Source organism: Urtica dioica, chromosome 4 (genome assembly GCF_054948205.1).
Source record: "Urtica dioica subsp. dioica isolate 48M chromosome 4, U.dioica_male_clone48M_v1_H2, whole genome shotgun sequence".
NCBI lineage: Eukaryota > Viridiplantae > Streptophyta > Magnoliopsida > Rosales > Urticaceae > Urtica > Urtica dioica.
The window spans coordinates 46,200,060-46,223,917 of record NC_142759.1 but is presented as its reverse complement, the minus strand read 5'-3'; the positions used below and the strand labels follow the sequence as shown (position 1 = coordinate 46,223,917).

The following is a 23,858-nucleotide window of genomic DNA, read 5'->3' as shown; positions in this document are numbered from 1 at the left end:
AGTCATACCCATGACACGAACACCATGCATGTTCATCTCTCCCTCTACAGCTTTATTAGCGACAACTTTCATGTTAGGATTTTTCATGGCAAGGACAGATGTTCTAACTCCACTTCTCGTTACAACAATTGTTCTCAATTAATCAATAATAAGAAGAAGAATAAAGATAACACCAAAGAAACTAAAAGAATTTTCTCAAGCGAAGGTGAACTTTAGAAAAATAAGGGAGCTTAGAACGATGATGTACAAGTAGTTGGGCCAATCACAACAACAGACCCAATAGACATAAAAGAGCATCAACAAGCTGCGGCATTAATGATGAATAGGCCAACTAGAACTCCAAACCCATAATATAAGAAGAAATTTCAGCAATACTATGTTGCTCTGTGGGACCTTGCCAATCAGACATACGGACCCATGAGTTAAAAACATAATTAACAATACCACGGGTGCAAGGTTGAATGGGCCAACCAGATAAATGGGCCCATGAATAGTAACACTAGCCTAGACCCATTACTTGTTACAAGTTGATCATACACAGACCGAGGGGGGATCGAAGAGCTTCAAACTGATTAGCATCCGGGGACTTAGTAAAAATATATGCAAGTTGTTTTTTTGTACGCACATGCTCTAGATTTATCTTTTTTTCTTCTACAAGCTCGCAAATGAAATTGTGACGACCCGACTTTTTGGACCGTCTTACTTATCTTACTTTTTAAAACATAAGAAAATTTGAGGTAAATTATACAAAAAAAAAACATAACTTGGAATATAAAGTTTGAAAACTCCTGACCTAAAAATAAATTTTCATTTAAAAACTTGATGAACGAAAACAACCAAAAATCAAAGTTGGATAAACGAAATATAAAACTAAAAATACCATTGTATATAATACCATAAATAAATTCATAACCTTTAACGGAATTGAAAAGCATAAGTTAAACCATTTAAAATAAAACCTTGGGTTTGGATTATTTAAAAACTAAAAGCAAAGCGGAAGTCTTTTATTTTCGAAAACAGAAACCATAACCCAACCCTCTTGCTATCGCCGCCGCTGATCCACCCTCCTCATGTGTTCTTATGTTGTTTACCTACAACAAGGGCGGATATACATAGATGAGCTAACGCTCAGCGAGAATAACAATAATTCACAAAACATAAGCAGTAAAAATGCATGAACCGGTTATTAGTATTTTAAAATAAACCGTGACATGAGATACCCTATTAAAAGTCTATCGTGTTTTAATTCGAGGGTCCCCTAGAGTAGCGGTACCGATTTCAGTGTACACTTTGGAAACGAACCATGGGGCTGCGACCTCCCATAAAATGCCCTGTCAAATAGCATAAACATATGAGTAACTCTCTATGTGAGCCTGTAATTCAGCTCGAGAAATTCCTCTAGTTACCTTAATAGTTCGAGGCGCTACGACTCTCTTGCTTACTCAACTTATTACTCGTGTTTATCATAACATATCAAACACATTCCGAACAATCACACATACAAAAATTCACATAACACACAAATACTTCAGATCACATAATATTTAATATATTTTTGAACCAATCCGTGTTGCAGTGAGATTATTCTCACCTTCGTTTTGGAAAGTACGACCATTGGTCGTGGACGGCTCGGTAAAAATAGATGACTCGGGAAAGCTAAGCGGCTCGGAACCTAATCGACGGAAAGATTTTTGGGGATCAGCTTAGAAGCGGATTCAAGACATACTTTAGATTCAGGAAATTTTCAGAAACGACATTTAACATGGAATTACTAAAATACCCTTAGCTACTAGGGTTCCGGGGGAAAATTAAAACTCTGTAAAAACTTTTGTAAAAATTTGAGTAACTATAAAACATGATTTTGAGCATTTTTTGTAAAGGCATCACGGCCAAAAACATCTATGTATAACATGAAAATATTTTTCGATTACACTTTTAAAATGAAGACATCTAAAACTAGCGTTTCCAAAAAGAATCAATGCAAAATAATAATTTTTGAATCAACAGTAAACGTTATAATGTCTGAAAGTCGGAATTACGTCAAACCAACGAATCAGGTCTGCGCACTGATTAGAGAATAATCAAAAAATATTTTGTATTTCATAGAAAACTTATCCGATTAAGGATTTAGATAGAAAAGCCTAGGTTTTCCAAAAAGAATCGATTCTAAATAACGATTTTTGAAACCACGGTATGCGTTTTCAAAAACGATTTTTATTGAATCTGAACCTGATAAAAAATACATACCTATTTTTTTTTTCAAGGATTGAGTTTCCTAACTAGAGCTACGAATTTTCAGAGAAAAAGAGGAACGGGGGAAGGAGAGCAGAGAAGAGGCGTTAAAAGAAAAGGATTATATATATAAAGCTTAATTAAACCCTAAAAACCCAAACCCGTAAAACCCAAACCAAATCCTACTGCTACCTTTAATATATTAATTATTATTTTTATTATATATAAATAAATACAAACACACACACGCTGACCATATAAATATATATATATGTATATATATATATTATGTAATATATAAGTATTACGTAATATTATATTATATAATATTATATAAAAATAACGTAATGTGTATATATATATATTACTCATATCACACGTTATACATTCATTTTAAGTTGTAACTATTATATGTATATATTCATATAATAATATATATACACGTAACTTATTTATAATATATAACTTGCATATAATATCCATATTTTGCAATCTAAAGAGAATTAAAATTCAAAAACACTCTAAAGCACACATAAAAAATAAAACTTCAAAAACTACCAAATAAATAAATCATTCACTACTATTTTACTAAAAACAAAAACTAACATCACTCGTACACAAATATTTTAGGTTTTTACTTAAGCTTAAAAATTTGAGATTTCACAGAAATGGCGTCGGATATCAATATGTTTTGTCTTGCTATGTTGAACATATATTTTTTTTCTTGCTAAACCATGAAATGAAGTTGTTTCCCAAGAAGAAACATCCTTTAGATGTGCTCTTCCTATCTTCGGCACTTCCGGCCAAATCAACATCACAATAACCAATCAAGGTGGAGGTTGTGTCATAGGAATACAAGAGACCATAATCAAAAATATCAATTATGTATTTTATGAGAACAAACTTACACTAAAAAAGAAATCCAACAACACACGTAACGACACTAACACTACATCTAGTTGTAATTTTAAGTATAAATCATATGTTTAATTAAAGAAAAATTGTACAAAATAATCATTTGAAACTTATTGATTAGTAAAATAGCGAAAGTGTCAACTTTTCAAAAAAGTGGCCAAGTTTACGTTTTCAATTTTTTTTTTTTATAGCCAAGATTAAAATTTTTGACGATTATTATAAGCAATTTTATCACTTCAAAAATATTAATCTTAGGGTCAAATTTTTTTTTTGAAAACGTAAATCTGGCCACTTTGTTGAAAAATTGAAACTTCGGCTATTTTGCTAATCAATAAGTGTCAGTGTCGTTACGTGTGTTGTTGGCTTATTTTTCTTACTGCAAGAATTAACTTGGGGTCAAATTTTTTTTAGATTTATTAGTATCTAGCCCCTATTAAGAGGGGAAATTAAAATAGTAACCAAACTATCAATTTATTTTAAAAGATATCCAACATTGATTAAAGTCTCAAAAATACCCTTCTCTTCCACACCCAAACACTACACCCAAACACCACATCCACACCCAAACATCACACCACAATTTTCCTCTGCGATCCACCGGATCTTCGCCGGAGACTCACCGTCGTTGGTACCGAAGAAGGAGCTCCAGACTCGATCGCCACTGCCTCGTGTCCCTTTCGGAGAAGCTCGCACCGGTTCTCCTTACCGGTGGTTCTGAGGTTGATTCCAACGTGGTTGTCGCTCCGGTCACGAATTCAGAGTTAAATCACGTGTCAAACTCAAAGGCGGTGGATGCGGGGTCGACGCACGCGTCGGTGGAGGTTCGATTTTAGATTCTAGGGTTTTTCGTTCGACAGTTAATCGGATTAACAGTCACTGTTAATCTGTCACTGTTAATCTGATTAACTGTGATGAACTTCTTCCGAAAACGATTTCGAACATCAGCGAGTCTCGCGATTGCGTCGATCCGGCCGTTCTAAGGTCGCACGTTCAGTTCTGCATATTAACTGTGATAGTTAATCAGATTTACTGTTAAGATTAATTCGATTAACTGTGACGATCCTCCTCAGGAAACAATCTCGAACATCAGCGAGTCATGTGGCTGCACAGATCAGACCGTTTGATGGTAGGGTTGAGATTTCGCCGTTTCAAACTTTGATGAAAACTCGAATTCCGGCGCCGGAGACGACGGAGATGAAAGTTAATAAGATTTATTGTTGTTCTTGTTATTAGTTAATAAGATTTACTGTTGTTCTTGTTACGGGTAATGAGTATTACTATTTTTCTTGTTACTGTTAATATTATTTACTCTGACAGTTAATAATAACAACTCTTAAGGGTATTATTGGAATATTGAAATTTTATTATAACAAATTGGCTATTTTCCTAAATATCTTAATTGTTGGGCTATAATTTTAAAATAGGGGGATTATTTGGACTAGATACCTAACCCGCCCAAATTTTTTTGAAACCAGATTACTTCAGATTTTAGCTATTTCACTAAATTAAGATAAACATTAGCTATTTTACAAATTCATAACTTTAAATTAGCTATTTAGTTATATCACCATTTAATTAATCGGTATATAATCACAGAATGCTCTACCAGAATCTTTAGCCCTTGACATATTCTAGAGTCATTTTCTATATTTCTTCTTTAGACTTAGTTACCCGATATTACAAACTGTTACAGTCACACATGTCTCATTAATTTGTCCATTATTATAATAAAATTGGCAATTTGGTGGTTGTTGGCTAAAAATATTCATATAATATAAAATTTATGTTAAATTTCTCTTAAATTTAATTTTAGCCACCAAAAATTATTATTTTTTTACTTATATACCCTTATAAACTTTAATTTTACCATTTGGTGCCCTATAGTTTATTTTTTTGCTCAGTGCCTATCCAGAAAAATTAAACATAAAGCTATATATATATATATATATATATATATATATATATATGTATGTATGTATATATATACATATAATAAGTCAATCATCCGTGAAAGATAATCCCAGGTTTTAATTTGCAGGTATGTTATTTATTTTTCAAAGAAATAAGTAATGATCATTCCATATTCATTGGCTTGAGTGAAATTTATAAAATATTTTACAAATTCAAATACTCGAATTATCAACCGTTAGGCATTTATATTATTATATTCTTAACAGGGGGAGCTAGACCTCTCATCTGGGGGAACTTATGTAAATTATTTTGTGAGCAGCTTATTATGTAAATTTTATAATTTTGTTGAGATATTAAATATATCTAACAAATCTCAGAAACCAATGAGTAATAATGACTAATGACTATTTATCTACCACAAACAATTTTTTTTAAGGTGTGTTGTGGTATAATTGTAATTCACTAAACAATATATGAAAATTAATGCGACGACTTATAGATCATACTCTGCAGCTTATCTGTAATACTAGTAGAATATATATTTCAACATGACTAAGAATTGTTCTTACCAAAGACTTAATTTGCTTCTTTCCTACAAGAAAGAATTCTTATACATCATATTCATATATCATCTATTTAAGAAGAGAGTTGTCTTTTTAAATAAAAACCAGCACTATCCTATATCGTATCTATTTAGCGCCAGCAGCATGAAGGTAATTATAAACTGCTGTTGTGTGTCACACTTTACATTATTATTATTAATACCATATATGATCAATTCTATAAAAAGGATTCAATATATAATTATGATAAATAAAAATTAATATGTGCAGCAAAAGATTGTGGTGGAGGTGTGCATGAGATGTGACAAATGCAGGACTACCGCCATGAGCATCGCTGCAGTTAGATCAGGTACGTACTTTTTTTTATCATCACACACACAAACACATATATATATATATATATATATATATAAATATGTTATTAATTATGAATTGTAAAATAATTATTTGATATTATTGTGGAAACATATACAGGCGTGATATCGGTTCAGATCGGCGGAGAGAATGGAAACCAAGTGACGGTGATTGGAGAAGATGTGGATTCGGTGAGCCTGACGGCGTGTCTGAGGAAGAAAATTGGGTCGGCAAGGTTGGTGAGCGTGGAACAAGTGAAAGACGAGGAAAATAATGAAAACAAAGATAAAGTTAATGATGAGGAGGCAACAATATTACCGTGTTACTACTACACCACTTCTCGTTATTACTCACAACCAAGGGTTTATTACTGTGAACCTCTTTATGACTCGAACCCCACTTGTTCTATGATGTGAATTTTCATTCCTTCAACTTCCTTATGATCAATAAAGATTCCTTGTTTTTCATGCCTTTTCTTTTGACGTGTGTGTGTGTATATATATATATATATATATATATATATATATATATATATATATATATATATATATATATATATTAATTATTTCTGTATTTGATGTGGTAAGATTTATTTAATTTATTACTTAATTAGTTTTTTTTTTGTTATTATTTTTAGATCATTGCGAGCTTCTGATGTTAACTGATTAAACCCAATTAAGTTTGTTACCTAGCTGTTCATGCATTATACTCAATAATTTAATCTTAATATTGTTTAGGTAAATAAATAGACTAGTTAGAATATATAACGCTAGTTTCTAATTTTGAATATTTAATGGAGATTCTCTAATTTACGTAAACAGTAGAAATAATAATAAAAAAAGATAATTTCTATTTTAAGAACATCAATACTGTTTACGTAAATTAGAGAATCTCCATTAAATATTCAAAATTAGAAACTAGCGTTTATATATAATTTATGCTGTTTTGTGTATACATACCTGTGGATTTATACAAGTTATTATACATTTAGGTTATGTTGTTGTTCATATATGTTAAAAAATAGTAGTTTTCCAATTTTAGATTTCACGAGTTAATTAACCCGAGTTGCCGCGGGTTATATTAGAAAAACACTAGTAATCATATTTTGAAATGTTACAAATTTAATAGATAAACAACAGTAGTTAGTTTTAAGGGCAGTGTAGCAAAATAACCAAACCAAAATGAAACTATAAAATTTGTTTTTAGCCTATGTTTGACAACTTTTAGGGATATAGCCAAATGGCTTATGTGGCAATAATTAAGGTCTAATTTGCCCTTATTTATTAACAAATTCGTCACTTTCTCTTTCTTATTTTTATCAAATAATTTTTTTTGCATCAAAATTCCAAAAATTCGTATCTTTCTCATACGAACTCGAAATTGAGTGATTTCAGATCCTACGGATTCGTGACGCCGAGATCTTCAAAAATAGATCCATTGTGTTTGATGAAAAATCATGTTTAATACCATGGATATAGGGGTGGCAACGGGTACGGGTAAGGCCGGGTACACCTATTCCGTTACCCGTACCCGCTATAATTTTTTACCCGTTACCCGGACCCGTTTACCCGGATTTTGAGACGGGCCGGGTAACGGGGATACCCGCCGGGTAAGCGGGTTAAAAATGTTAGACCCGTTACCCGTTTACTCGGTTTAAAAAAAGGGTAGCGGGTCGGGTAGACCCGCTTACCCGTTTATAAAATAAAAATCTCTCAACAATATAAAGCTTAAAAATAATTAAATTTAGGTGAAAAATATTAAAGTTACTACAATATAAATGACATTAAAATTCAAAATAAATAAATAAAAAATACAAAAGAAGTCTTCGTTGTAAATTGGATCATCTTCATTGTAAATTTGGTTATCTTCATTGCAACGCTATCACACTGGAATAAGTTGTTTCCTAAAAAAAATGGTTGTAACATATATGAAAGAACCAACTTTTCATTATTCTTACGTATAAAAACAATGTTTAAAATATATCATCTAATTAGGTAAACATATGATTTATTATATTTTTAAATATTTAAAAGTTAACGGGTCGGGTCCCGGGTAACCGGGTACGGGATGGCTATTCCGTTACCCGTACCCGGACCCGTTAAAACCTTAACGGGTATTACCCGTTTACCCAAAAAGAACGGGTATTACCCGACCCGAATAAATCGGGTAACGGGCCGGAACGCGGGTAACGGGTCAAATTGCCATCCCTACATGGATATAGAAAAATCATATTACTACCTTAAATATGGAAATAACTGAAATTTATCAAAAAAATAAATGGAAATGTAAATGTAATGCATTGAAAATAATTTTTCATCAAACACAATGGGTCTATTTTTGAAGATCTTGACGCCACAAATTTGTAGGATCTGAAATCACTCAATTTCGAGTTCGTATGAGAAAGATACGAATTTTTGAAGTTTTGATGCAAAAAAAAATATTTGAAAAAAAATAAGAGAGAGAAAGTGACGAATTTGTTAATAAATAAGGGCAAATCAGACCTTAATTATTGCCACATAAACCATTTGGCTATATCTCTAAAAATTGTCAAACATAGGCTAGATCCAAAATCACAAGTTTAAAGTGGCCTAGTTACTTACAAATCTCTAGTTTTAATTAGGGATGACAATTTCATGTTCATGTCGTAATTGTGTCGTGTTAATCGTGTTTGCATATATAATTGCTAGAACAAAATCCGACCATTTATTAATCGTGTTTGAAATCCAGATCCAAATTCGACCGTTTCTTTTTTTTACACATCCATAACCATTTAAATTAAACTATTTAATAGTCGTGTTAAATGAGTATTTAATCGTGTTTAGACATTTGGACTCAATCAGTTGCGACATAATTATAAAAAAAAACATAACATTCATAAGATCAAAATTGTCCTCCACTATAACAAATAATGTCAACAGGTGCGCCGGGCGACGGGTGCGACTAGTCGCACCAATACTAGCAACAGGTGCGACTAGTCGCACCGGACGATTTAAAATAAACACAAAAAAATTTGTTGTTTTAAGTTATTGGGTTTAGGAATTTGGTGCGACTTGTCGCACCGGATTAATTTGAAAACTTTCGGGTGCGATTTGTTCGTGATATAAAGCGGATAAGACGCAACCAGAAGTCGAAGTTATCATCGAGTTTCTTTGGCAAATTTTGCGGGAGAAGATACCTTGCCATACTATCAACGCTACTAGGCTACAAGAAAGAAGATTGGCTATCGGCGATAATAACATTCGAGAGTCCCAAGCATTAGGTAATTTGAGTTTCAAATTTATTTTTTTTCTTATCGGATCGTATTAATTCAATTTATAGGGTCGCTAAGTTTATTGGCCCATCGTCGAAAGAACGTAAGTCGTTAAACTTAATTTATTTGCAGTAGTGAGGCATTAGAGTCTTATTTTAATGAATACTTGTAGAAGAGAGAGGATGGGAGCTTGGAGTCAGCGTTATCGACGTGGGACACGCGACACCAAGATGAACGTGGTCAATGGACGTCGGACTATGCGAAGAATTTATACATAAGTAACTAATGTCAATATACTTCATAATTATCATTTGATAATCTTAATTGGTTTATTGTGATCACAGGCGCAAATGGTTGCACAAGTGGCGAACATTCAAGCACAAGCGGTGGAGAAGGGCGAACAGGTGGATGATGATGATGCTGAGAAGTATGTGATGAATTCCGTTTTCGAGACTCGCCGAGATTGGAATGTCGGGAGAGGTCCCACGATCCCAAGATATTGTCTCTACTCGTGGCTAGTGCTCACGATGATAGCGCGACGAGCTCATCATCTCGGCATGATCCAATGATTTCCGAGATGCAGGCGATGCAGGAACAGATTGCAATGCTCTCATAGTTGTCGTCCATGCCACGGACGTCGCCCATGGACGCTCAGCCTCAAAGTACGCCGCCACTAGCTATAAGGGATGACGATCAGATGCCGTCTTCCGTTGAGTTCTTGTGAGACCGTCCTAGTGGCCGCAGCGGACGAGGAGGCAGCGGTGGCTCCCGAGGCCCGATATTTGAAGGACGAAAAAACACCCCTGTCGACAGATGGTACAGGCAACAGAGAGATAGAGATCCGTAATTGTACCCGAAACCCTAACCCCCGCATTTTTTAAGTCACAAGGGTGACCCAAATGCGTGATATCAGGTACGACAGTCACATCCGAAAATGTCGCACCTAATGGTGCAACACCTTCGGGTGCGACTTTTTGGGCATCAGGTACATTTTCTCTCGCACCTGATGCCCATTATTGTTCTAGTGTTTTTTCTTTTTTCACTAACTTCCGATACATCGACACTATTTGTTCAACTGATTCAGAATCATAGTCCATTTATAGCATGTAAAAAACATAAAAATAAAAATAAAAATAAACACTTACACCAAAAACAAACATACTTTAGACTCTGGCCAAAATCAGAAGTTCAACAATACCCAAAACCAGAAGTTCAACAATACCGAAAATCAAAAGATCAACAAGCACATAACCAATACCCAAATTCACATTCACATATTCAACAAATACACTACGAGCGACTCTCTAACCAATACTCATACAATTTAATGAAACTAAATTTCATACGTTATAAAGAGACTATAGTTATTGTGACTGTCAATTTTAAATTATGATTTTTCAATATGAATTTAATTGAGTTGAAATAAAACAAAATTGAATATGATGCGTTATTATGAGATGATAGTTATTGTGATTGTGAATTGAATTGAATTAAAATCAAATAAAATTGAATATGATACGTTCTTATGAGATGATAGTATTTGTGATTGTGAACTATGAATTGTTCGATATAAATTGAATTGATTTGAAATAAAACAAAATTGAATGTGATACGGTATTATGAGACTACAATTATTGTAACTGTCAATTTTAAATTGTGATTTTCAATATGAATGCTTGGGATGGTCTTCCCAAAATGAACGGAGTGTTCCGATCCTCCTCCATGTCGAGAACAACAAAGTCGACGGGAAGGATAAATTTATCCACCTTGACAAGAACATCCTCGATCACTCCCCAGTCATGCTTGTATGACCGGTCCGGCATTTAAAGTATGACTCGAGTCGACTTGACTTCTCCAATTCCGAGCCTTAGGAAGATCGAGTAAGGCATCAAGTTGATGGTAGCTCCCAAGTCGCATAGTGTTCTCCCAAGATGTTTTCCGCCTATGTCGCAAGGGACCGTGAAGCTTCCCAGATTTATTGGGTAGCATTCGTTGAATAATTGCACTACACTCTTCAGTGAGGGCAATAGTGTCGCAATCTTTGATCCGTCTCCTACGAGTGAGGATGAGTCCTTTAGGAACTTGACGTAGTTCGGCATTTCTTTGATCGCTTTGGAAAACGGGATGTTGACTTCCGATTTCCTGAAGATGTCAAGAAATCTCGCAAATTTCTTGCTTAGCTTCCCGTTCTTGAGGCATTGACGGAACGGAAATTGAACGAGGAGCTTCGTGTTTGGTGGAGTGATTGGGAGCGTCGTCGGTGAAGCTTGATCCGTCGGTGAAGACTCGTCCATGTGCTCCTTTCCCTTTTTCTTTTTTTGCTCTTCGGTCAGGCCGTCATCCACATTACCATTAACGTAACGTGATGGCATTGCATTGTGTTTGGGGGTTGGCCTTGGTGTTGCTCGGGAGGGCACCTTTCGGTTTCTCGTTCATGGCCTTTGTAAATTGACCCATTTGCAATTCAAGGCTTCTCAATTGGGCCATAGTGCTTTGCATGGCCGCGTCTTGACAGTCGATTACGGCTTGAGTGGTTACCATGAATTGGTTTCTTTGGGTCATGAATTGGTTGCTTTGCGCCATGAATTGGTTATTTTGGAACGCCATTTGCGCCACCATTTCTTCGAGATCCGGTCGCTTGCCTTGAGGAGGAGGAAGAGCGTTACAGAATTACGTGTTCCCTTGATTTTATTGGTGGTGTTGGTGTTGTTGCTGTTGGTGTTGTTGCGGTGGGGCCGGTTGCATCGCCATTTGACTTTGTGGGTTTTTCCACGAGAGATTCGGATGGTTGTTTTGAATTTTGGTGTAGTAGTTCCCGGTGTTTTGGCATGTGGGGCAATTGTAGTTCCCCACAAAGTTGGCGTCCAATATCTCCTCGCACGTGTCGGTGGGGTGAGATCCCGAACACAACCCGCACTTGTCGTGTGACAAGTATGCCTCCACCGTCTTCGCCGCTTCCTTCCCATTGATGTTCTTTGCGAGTTTGGCCACTTCGATTGTCAGTGACTTGAGAAGCTCCATTTCCGGTGTAGAAGGGTCTCGTTGTACGATTCTCCTCTCCACCGGGCATTGATCGTTGACAAGTGCCATCTTCTCTAGCAAGGCAAGCGCATCGGTGGGCTTGTTGTCAATGAGAGACCCATTAGCCGTGGTGTTGACTCGATCTTGGGTCGACGGGTGAGTCCACTATAGAAGATTTGGATTTCGACCCACCGAGAGATCCCGTGGTTCGGGCATTTCCGAATCATATCCTTGAAGCGCGCCCATGCCTCATAGAGGGACTCTCCATCGAATGTGAAAAATCGAGTGATGAACTTTGACCACAAGTCTTCTCATGAGAATTGAAATCAAATAAAATTGAATATGATACATTGTTATGAGATGATAGTTATTGTGATTGTGAATTGAAATTGTTCGATATGAATTGTATTGAATTGAAATAAAACAAAACTGAATATGATACGTTATTATGAGACTATAGTAATTGTGATCGTTCTATATGAATCGTGATTCTTATTTCTCCCGTTAAGTAAATTGATAAACTATTGACTATATATTATCATACGTGAATTAATATTTATACGAATATATTTTATTTTATTAGATCAAATTTTCTAATATCAATTTTATGTTTATAATTATAATTTTATGTTTATAGTTATAAATTTATAATTTTACATATATAATATTAATCATGTTTAAATGGATCGTAATCATGCTTTTTCTCGTAATCATGTTAATTGGATCATATTCGTGCGAGTCGTAAACGTGTTTCATGTCGACCATTTAATAATCGTGTTAATCGGCTTTTTATCGTGTTACTGTAATCGTGTCGTTTTGAACCATTGTTTAATTGAGTTAGCGTGTTCGATCTAATTAAGAACCGACCCATTTATTGAGATCCAAATCCGCTTTAAATCGTGTCGTAACCGTTTCTGTTTCGTGACCGAATTGTCACCCCTAGTTTTGATAGTTAATATGTTTCATGAAAATATAATATATTTTCCTTATTTTAATTAATATATACGCTGTATAAATTTATTAATCGATATATATATATATATATATATTGGCTTTTTTATTTATACGTAAATTTAAACTTATGGTGGATAATCTCTTTGTTTTTTTTTTTTTATATAGGTCTGTTTATCTTAAACCAGAGAAAATCATAATAAAGAAATTCGATGGACTATATAAATTGTAAAGGCCTCCTCAATTTTCTAAGATTTTGTAACCTTACTTACCCTCTATTCTGTAAAATATATATATATATATATATATATATATATATATATAAATATATATAAACACAATTTTGTGACTATTTTATCGGTGTCAATAATATATATATGAGGCGTTGTAAAAAAGGGGCAGGCATGCAACTTTAGTATATATTTTTGTTTTAAGAACGTAAATAACATCTTAGTACATGTTAGGAAAATTTAAAAAAAATTAAAATTTATTTGCTACTCGCTTTATCATATTATAGAATGGGTATTTTTTTTAATTATTTACCTGAATATTTCGAGTACTTTTCAAAAGTCTCTCCGTACATATAAAAAAGATATTCTTTTTACTCTGTCAAACTTATAATAAAGTTTTCAATTTTTCTTTTTCTATGAAATTTCTGGTTGTACTAGATCATCACGTTGTAGTTCAAGTCACAAATTAAATGAAATCAACTCAAAACAATACAAATGTATTAATTGAAGACCGAAATAGAAGAAAAAAAGAAAAGAAAAAAACTATTTCAACTTGTATTACATATATTCTGGTTGATGAGTAATGGGTGAACTGAAACTGATGACCTTTCAACGAAAGCTGGAAAATGATAAATGATAAAATAAACACTTGTTCTTTATAACAAAAATAAAATAAGAAAGGATAATACAATTTTTTTTTAAACGGGTTTCTAAGACAAATGATTTATGTGAATTACATAACGGCTCAACGTACAAATGAAGACATCAATCATCATACTTCGCTATTGTAGTAACTAGTTGGTTGTAGTCTCCCATCACTTCTACTTGTTCTTTATAACAAAAATAAAATAAGAAAGGATAATACAATTTTTTTTTAAACGGGCAGAAACGATAAGACAAATGATTTATGTGAATTACATAACGGCTCAACGTACAAATGAAGACATCAATCATCATACTTCGCTATTGTAGTAACTAGTTGGTTGTAGTCTCCCATCACTTCTACGGAGTCCGGTCATAAGTTCAATTTCAATGAGCAACAAATATTTCCTATTTAATTCATTCTTTGTACATGTGTAAGTTATCTTCTCTCCGCTTTAGACCCCCTTGCTATATATATATATATATATATATATATATATATATATATATATATAATCCCGCTAATAATTTGAAGAAACTATATCAACTAGTCAAATGATTATCCTCAATTAAAATTATAGTCAAATTATACAAACAGTTAAAGAAATAACTCGTGTCTTCATTAGATGATGCATATGTGTCACTCATGCTCTTTCTTGATCTTCGAGTGTGTCGAAATGTCCTCAACAAATATGATTCCAAACATGTTGAAGAAGTCTCTAAACACTCGAATTATCGAGTTCATATAGGTCTTTGGTGTACTGACAGTCATAATGACACCCTTAGGACTCGTAGTGGCCATATTGGGTGCAAAAGACAATATCCGAGATGTCTTCATCGCTAACTCGCTCGTTGATGAAAACTTGGGCGTAGATCAAACCTTAAAACTATGAGTCCCCTAAACAATTGATCGAAGAAATCTTAAATGCGTGATAACAAATGCATGTCCTTGATAGTTACTTGACATAATCAATAATAGTCGATGTAGAGTCACCATGTCCATCTGATCCTCTTCACGACGTTGATCGTTGTGGTTGTATGAAGCCGTCATCATGTAGATCTAGTAGTTTTGTCTTCGGTTCTTTGGTCTACGGGAACTATGCCATTAGGGGCTTGTATCATCGAGTTGTGTCGGGAACGAGTTCAATGTCAAACTCGACTTCACAATTCGGGGGTAAACCTAAGAGATTTTTCTAAGACTTCAATGTAGTTCCTAACGATTAGAATATCATGAATTATAGCTTAGTTCCTTGGTGACATACATCACATTCGCTAGATCTCAGGCGCATGTGCTTCGTAGCATCTTGAACTGCTTCCAACACTACAATGGTTAGAAGAGACAACAACATGGTTCTAAATTGTGAAGAAGTCTATTTTCCTTGCCTTGGGGTATGAGAGACTTCTTGTGGAAATCCATAGCCGCATATTCCTTACTATCCCAATGCATCCATGGTTATGGCATACCCAGCCATTTTTAGCTTGATCAGATTTGCCTTATGCATATGGTCCATGACTTGGATCCGTATATCTAATACCAATTTAGAAAATGGAGCAAGTCTAACGAACATATTTGCTCAACGTCATCTTCGTGGATGGTAAACATCCTCACGTTAACCTTCACTTGCTCACTTGGTACGTATTCTTTTTCCTCACAGTTTTGGCTAGTATGAGAAAGATTGCTCTGTTAGCCACAATTGTAGAACGCCATCACACTAGCATAACAATTGCTCTCAATACTTCCTTGACCTTTTATTGCATAACAATTTCGTGTTGAACGTCCTTGACCTTCTATTGTTAGCTCAATTTGAACACTAGTTCCCTGGCTTAATGTCGTTTCCAAAATCTTACAAAATCTGATTGTCAAACTGTTGTGGGAATGTAATCATGTCCCGTCGTTCCAAATTCAAGGATTTACATATCTTTCAAGACAGGTACTCCTTAAGGAAAATTTTAAGAAAATTGTTTCATGTCATAATAAGGACATGCTTGCACAATATAACAACTTCTTACCACATCATAGCTACTTCCTCAATCTAGTTCCATGTACAAGCAATCATTTTCTGCATCCAATATATCTACATAAAAGAAGATCTACTCAAGAATCTTGTCATCATTATTAATAGAAGCTAGATTGGTGTTTCGATGAAACATCAAAGGCTTCTGATTGCACAAACTTTCATACATTGGCTGCCACAAGAGGTACCAAACAAGGAATTTAAAACTTCAATACCTTTAGGTGAGCTTCTAGATCTACGGTGGGACTTAAGGTTTTAGATGTCACATTATAGGTACGAGATGATGTTGGAGTTGTGCGTTCAACCTCGCAACCAAAAGCACACTAATTTGGTTTGATTGTTCCATCCGTTGAACTCTTATAGCCGCATCCGCAGCGTTTCTTCACCATATGCCTACGCATCCTGCATTTCCGACCGGAAATCACCTACGCGTCCGGGAGCTTTGCCACGACGAGGAACTCTGGACTTAGAGTCTCACACGTCTCCAAAGAGAGAAAACACACATTCTCTCTCGGGTCACTCGATCCCAGAGTTCCGAGGCGTCGCCGAGGACTCCTCCGCGCTCCGTCTCCTTTGTTGAGCACACCCTCTAGGCTCCGCGTCTCATACTGCGTTACATACACCTTGAACTACGTGGACCTGATCTCACACACGGGTACGTAGCCAGCCTACACAAAAGGCACGGTCACTCTCCCTATTCACCCTTTCTCTCCTCCGAGAAGCCCTCCGACTGGAGAAAACCCAGCTTGAGACTTTCGAGTTCATACCTTTGGCTCGGGTGCGGCCACTTGGTCCGGCCTTGGGTCAAACCGTCCGAAGCTTTCAATAGTTGTTCATTTTCGTGCGACAACAAAAACCTATATATGAGAAGTTTATTAGAGTGTAAAATCTAGTTTATATGTAACACAAAAGGTGATATTACTCCCTCTCCAATCGATATGGTTGACTGACTCCAAATCTTTCACTCATTTTGTTCACTGCACTATCTAGTCCATCGTAAGTTGGCCATAGAAAAACCACGTTAATTTTAACCCTCCCTATTTTCACCTTCCTAAAAACCCAAGCTTTCCGGCCACCTCCACCGACGACGCCTAGCATGTACTTTTCATTGACAATACCACCGCGAGTCCAAGCGCCGTTATCTTCTCTTCCATCAACGTCGAATCTTTCCTCTGTTCCACTAAATTCATTTTATTTAAGTAAGTTGTTTGGTTTGTTTATCAACAATTTATTTATTTATAAGAATTGACTTGCTGACTGCTATTAACTATGTCATCTTGGTAAGACATATTATCAACTGGTTTATCTTGGTCTGGCTTTAAATGATAAAATGAATTTTCTAATCTTTTATTAATGATTTTACTTCCACCCTATTTGTTCATCAGCTTGTTACCTTTCGCGTAGAGCTCCGACAGGCCAACATCGATCTTCCTTCATAGTACGTTCGAGTCTCTCGAAGACCAAGAAGCAACAATAAAAAAGATGGAATAAAGATCGTTCTCAAGACTCAAGAGATGGAATGGCAAAAAGAAAAATAACTCAAGTCGTAGTTAGTATAATTACTGTTATTTGCTGTCGATGTTGTAATATTTAGTTTGTTGCTTACAATAATGCCGCGTACCTCTCATCAACTCTTTATAATATTTTAAATCTATAATAATATTTTATAAGTTAAATTATTAGTGAATGGGATGATTTATATGTAAAAAAATAAATAAAAAACCAACTTCGTGAAAATATGTATCAAAGACTCTATTTTGAAAATGTACGCGTATAAACTCAATAACAAATAACAATAAATAAGATACATAACCTGACAATTACAAAATATCATGAAAAATATTACAACATTAACAACGACATTTAAAAAAAGTCGTTAAATGTTAAAAAAAAAAAATTTCCTAGCATCCTCATTCAACGACAATTGAAAAAACGTCATGAAATATTTTCTAGGACATAATTTACATGTCGCTAAAAATCATTTTTCTTGTAGTGTAAAGTGTTCCTACGAAATATTTAACATATTGTATCCATAAGAAATATTAAACATATCATATCCATACATAAAATAACAATAAAATCTTAACAAAATAAGACATCACGGAATCTTTTCTTGATAAAATAAGTCAGTGCACCATTTTTTCATAAACTTCCTAATGTTGATGATTTGAAGTATCTCAAACGATGCGCCCACAAGTAGGTGCTCTACGTAATTGACTACGAACATTCCACAATCACCGCTGAAAAAACAAAAACAACATGTTATTAACAAATTAAAAAACACTAAAAAAAATTATTAACAACATGTTTTTACCCGTCATCACATTGTGGGATAGTCCGATCAACTAGGCAGGCGAATGGTGCAAGCATAACTTCACCATTTATAAGTTCTCGATGTGCCCTAGAATGCTCGCTAAATAATCCAGTCATGATCACAGTCGTAGGTCAAGCTCAAGTCCAGCTGTATATGATAAAATAAAATAAGAAACAAACTAAAATGCTTATGCAAATTGAAATAATACTTAAGACTTTTACTCACCTCCATCATCTCAACGAACTCTTTTTATAAAAGGTATTGGAAACGAGATCCTTCTGGCAGTCTAATACGGTTATGATCCACTCTTTTAAGTCAACCTAGAAAGTGAACCATTGAAGCATCTTGAAGTTGACGATGAACAATGTTTCTCACGCACCCGTCCATGACAAGACTTTCAAATCTCTGTAGCCAGTCATCGGGGTCAACATCAAGCTCTGATCTCATTCCACGAGCTATTATCTTATTCGGCTCTTGCTTCGTATATCGACCATACACATTTTGGACAGATCGCGTATCCATGATTCGGACATCTTGGAGATACTCAACAAACTGTCTTAGGCGTCTCCGAAGCATATGTAGAATAGCATCAACATGATGTGAACGTGAAGAAATTATAAACATATTAATTAACCTCACCTTAAAATATGTAATAAAATATATTTTAATTCAACGTACCGCATCAGTTAGCCATTTTCCGTTCGCCAATAGGACCTTTAATGTGAATCCTTTCATTGTATCTCGCGTGATATTTCTGATAGGTGCGTTTAATATTACACGTAAAACTCCTATTTCCCGGACTAAAAACTAACGAGTCCTCAAGTGTTTTTGATAGCTTTTGTGTGTTTATGAGTAATTTTCATGTTCAAGAGGTCAATTGAGTCTTGAAGAGGTTATTAGCGCATCATATGATGATTCCGAACAATTTCAAGGAGATTCATACACATTTGGACAACTTGGAGCGAATCAAGGAACACGACGTCCTCTTCTGCAGGATTCTGGAATTTTTAGATGATGGTTTGGATGATCCACTTCAAGAACTGGATAGATCTCTCTCTTAGCTTTCCAACGCATGTTTATTTTCAAAAATCGGACGTCGGAGCTAGGAGTTACGACCGTTTAAAAAACGGTGTGCAGCAGGTAGGAAGCGCGCGCCGCGCGGACGACAATTTCGCCGTTTTCGCCTCCAGAGTCGTACGCGTGGACCGCGCGAAGCCGGAAGAATGGACTGCGCGCCGCGCGGTCCCAAAAACAGCATTTTCAAATGTTGCGTTTCTAAGCGGATTTTGACCATTGGATCAAAATGAAAGGTCAATATGGCTCCGAAAATAACCTCATTCAACCTTAAAAACACAAATACTTTCAGAAGAAGTCATGCATGGAAGGATTTTGTGTAGAATCAATAAAGAACACCTTTTTCATCTTTTAGTTTTTCTTCTTTATTTGAAATTTTTCCAGAATTTTGTTCATACTTGGTAGCTCAAATTTGAAGACAAGGATTGAGTTGCTGAGTTCTACCATTGCTACAACCTTAAACAGTGTTCTATTCTCTATCTCTTACTCTTTTTAATTAGAGTATGATGTCTTTTGCTTCATTGTTCTTTTGTTCATCTTTGTGTATATTTATTGTCATAGTCATCAATATGAACTAATCTCATGTAGGGCTATGGTGTAGCGGGTTCATTACGATGTAGGATTCATGGTATTAGAATTGTTAGGTTGTTGTTTTTCTCATCACTTTTACTTAATCCACAACTATGCTTAATTCTTGTATGAATGTCATGAACTCATGCTTGTTTTATGTTCAACTCTAATGCTTGAGAAGGATTAGGTTGTTGTGTTTATGTGTGGATTACTAGAATTCATTCCTAGGCTAGAGATAGCTAGGTTGTTTTAGACTCGTGAGAATACTCTTGTTTTTTAATGCTAGCCGTGCTTGTTAGGAGTTGAGATCGAGAGATGATATTCCGGTATCGGTTTAGGTTGTTAGATGCTTAAGAGAGATCTATCAATTCTATTAAAGTGAGTATGAGTAGTGAAAAGTGTGAATCTCAATAGCTTGTTTCTTTTCTTAATTCAGCGAATCCAAGTTGTTTTGTGCACTCGTGAACCATAGTCATTCCCTTTATCCAATAGAATTTTTGTGCATCTAGTTGTTTAATTTTGTGACGTGTTAGTGCATTTTTGTGACAACGATTCCATCAACTACCTTTAGTTCTATATTAGCTTGTGATTATCGGATTCCTTAATTAGCTAATCCTCGAGGGATCGACTCGTTCTTACGATTTATTACAATTGCGACCACGTGCACTTGCGTGTGCGAGAAAATTCGCAACAAGTTTTTGGCGCCGTTGCCGGGGATTAGTTTTAAATTGCAATTCGATTCATAAGTTTTTATTTGAACTTTTTTTTTAATTTTTGTCTAACGTGTGTTCGTTCTCTTATTTCATGGGCCATTACGAAAACCAACGATGAATTACAATTGGCCGACGTACCAAATGCCGGAGAATCAGCACCACTACACGGAGGCATGGGATAATCAATCGTGCAACGCGTAGGGAGTGCCGTAATATCATCAACAATACTACGCCCCACCGCCACAACAACATGAGCTCCAACACCAATACTTGGAGTACCACTACATGGAGGAGTGGGATAGTAACACAATTACTCATATGACTACCCTCACTACTCCCATCCTCCTCAATACGACAACTCCAAACTTAGAGCGTTGTTGCAAGCCGAGATTGATTGGATGTCCGTGCTCTCAAATAGGCAAGATGCTTTCATTGTAAACCAAGAGGCCTTCATTGCTCAACAAGAGGAAGCCATATCAAGCTTCGTGGAGAAGAAAGGCCTCATGGTTGCCTTCGAGGAAGACGAGGAGGACGAGATGGATGCCCTAGGTGAAGACGAAGAGAGCGAGGCGGATCCTTCACCGACAAACACACCGTCCACTTCACCGCCGCCAATCCTCTCTCCCACAAAGGAGAAATGTCCAGAACATCTCCTTGACGTTGTGACTTCATCACCGACACTTGAGAAGCATGGTCTCCCGGTCCTTCATGCCACAAGCTTCAAGCTCCCTCGAGGAGACCTTCCTTGGAATCTGCAAATTCCTCGGTGCTTGTCAATTTCGGTGGTAAGAAAACGTGGAGGAACTAACACAAATGAGGGCCAACCCATGTGCCTCATTGCGCAAAGCATGAACAAATCCGTGGTGATCTCCATCGACCTCATTCGTCCACCTCCTTGGAGACGAAGGAAGACACCGTCGTGGAGGAAAAAGAGAAGCCCATCACCGCCTCCATGGAGAAAGAAAAGGCGCGATCTGACGCCTCCACAGCCGCCGAGTTATCCACACTCAGAGAACCATCATGCTATCTCGCTTATTCCTACATGGGTCAATCAATGGACGAGGCCTCCTGAGCGAAATTGGAAGATGAGGAAAAAGAAGATCCTCCACGTTAAGTAAAAAGGTCGCGAGTAGGGGCGATCACCACCCCCGCAAGGTAAGTCTTTTCTCCCCGTTTTTCAAGTCTACATTGAGGACAATGTAGCATCCTAAGTTTGGGGGGAATTTTTTCTTGACTTGCGGGAACTTTTGGTTGTTTGTTTTTAGATTTGTTTTGTGTGTTAGGTAGAACTAAGTGCTTGCTTGCTTTGATTGATTCATATGTGTTTGCCAAGGATGTTGATAATCTTAAGCCTTAGATTTTGGAGTCTAACCTATGAACTACCTTGTGTGAAAGAAGTTGTTGAGCTCTACTGTTGCCATACTAGACCCAAATAATGCATGTCTCGAAGCTTAAGAAACCTTGAAGAGTAGTCTAGCCGATCGTTTGAAAGAGAACATGGAACACACTAGAACCCTATCCGATCCCTAATTGAAGCGAAATTGAGTGCACATTGATCTAGCAAGGATGATTTGGGTATTAAGAATAGCCCGTCAAGCCAAAAAGCCAACCCATAATTGTTTATCTTTTAGAACCTGTTGTCGGTCGTTTTTGGAAAACCCGAGACGCCAAGAAGGCACGTCGCTCAAAGGGCCGATGGTCAGGCCGGAGGTCCTGAAGAGCGGCAAGTCTTCAAGCCCTCGCCCAAACTCTTGACTTCTTGAGTCGAGCTTAGCCCCTCGAGTTGAGACTTGAGTCGGTTCCTCGAATCGAGCCTCGCTCTTCGAGTTGAGCCTTGAGTCGGTTTCCTCGGGTCGAGCTTCGCTCCTTGAAGTTGAGCTTCGAGTCGGTCTCCTCGAGTCGACCATCGCTCCTTGAGTTGAGCCTCGAGTCGGTCTCCTCGAGTCGAGCTTCGCTCCTCGAGTCGAGCACCAACTCGAGTCCTATCCGTCAAACAAACATTTGTGTCATAACCCAAAATACCATGCCCACAATAGTTCAAAGGGCCCGGAAACGAGACGGTCGCAAAAAGCCCACAGAAACGAAGCCCAGCGCGCGCCGCGGGTTCTGCACCGCGCGCCGCGCAGGTCGTGCGCCGCAGGTTGTGCGCCGCGGGTTTTGGCACCGCGCGCCGCGCGCCAAGAGTCGCGCGCCGCGCAGGTCGTGCGCCGCAGGTTGTGCGCCGCGGGTTTTGGCACCGCGTGCCGCGCGGTGTGCGCCGCGGGTTGTGCGCCTCTTCTTGAAAAGAGACGCGTTCCTAGTCCCACATGGACGCCGAATGACCCCCTTAGGGTCCTCAAACACCTATATAAACCCCCTCCCATTGAGGGGAAAATCATCCTTTCATCTCCTATCGACACGCTCGATTTCTTACTCTTCTCTGCTTCTCTGGATGCCATATTTGGCCTGAAGCAGTTTCTCTTCTCTCTCCCCCGTTCTCAGAGGTTCCGAAGCACTCACGGGGACTTCCCGGACGTCGCTCCCTCTGACCAAACGTTCTCCGGTGCTCAAGCATGCCCCTAGGGTTCTCGACTAGAGTTCCCCTCGCGCGTCTAACACGCTAGACGCGTACGCGATCTCCGAGGTTCTGAGACGCTGCCGAGGACTCCTCGCGCCCCGTCTCCTTCGTCGAGCACGCTTCTCCGCCGAGGTTCTACGCCTCATACTGCGTCCTTCACACTTGAACTACGTTCTAACCTGATCCCACACACGGGTACGTAGGCAGCCCACACCCAAGGCACGGTCACTCCTCCTCCTCACCCCCTACCTCTCCCGAGAGGCGGGTTGATCGGAGAAAACCCTAGCTCGAGACTATCGAGTTCACACTCTTGGCCCGGGTGCGATCACTTGGTCCGGCCTTGGATCGAACCGCCCGAGGTTTTAAATAGTTGTTCATTTTCGTGCGACAACAGAACCCACTCACAAAAGGCCAAACACTATCCATTCTCGATACTTAGTCAGAAAAACCCGAGCCGATTATTTGAAAATCTCACAAAGAACCCCATTGACTTTAGCGACTCTTGAGTCACATTGTTGAGTGAATTCTTTCTATTTTATGACATGT

The 23,858-nt window shown here is 37.1% G+C and overlaps 1 protein-coding gene across 1 annotated transcript; it reads left to right on the top strand.

Annotated features, from left to right (window-relative positions):
- Positions 1-5,631: 5,631 nt before the first annotated feature.
- LOC149401681 (heavy metal-associated isoprenylated plant protein 16-like) lies at positions 5,632-6,391 on the top strand. The gene is made up of 3 exons (XM_089610839.1): positions 5,632-5,771; positions 5,892-5,970; positions 6,096-6,391. The coding sequence occupies exons 1-3, from the start codon at positions 5,766-5,768 to the stop codon at positions 6,389-6,391; spliced, it is 381 nt and encodes a 126-aa protein (XP_089466965.1). The 5' UTR covers positions 5,632-5,765.
- The last annotated feature ends 17,467 nt before the right edge of the window (positions 6,392-23,858 follow it).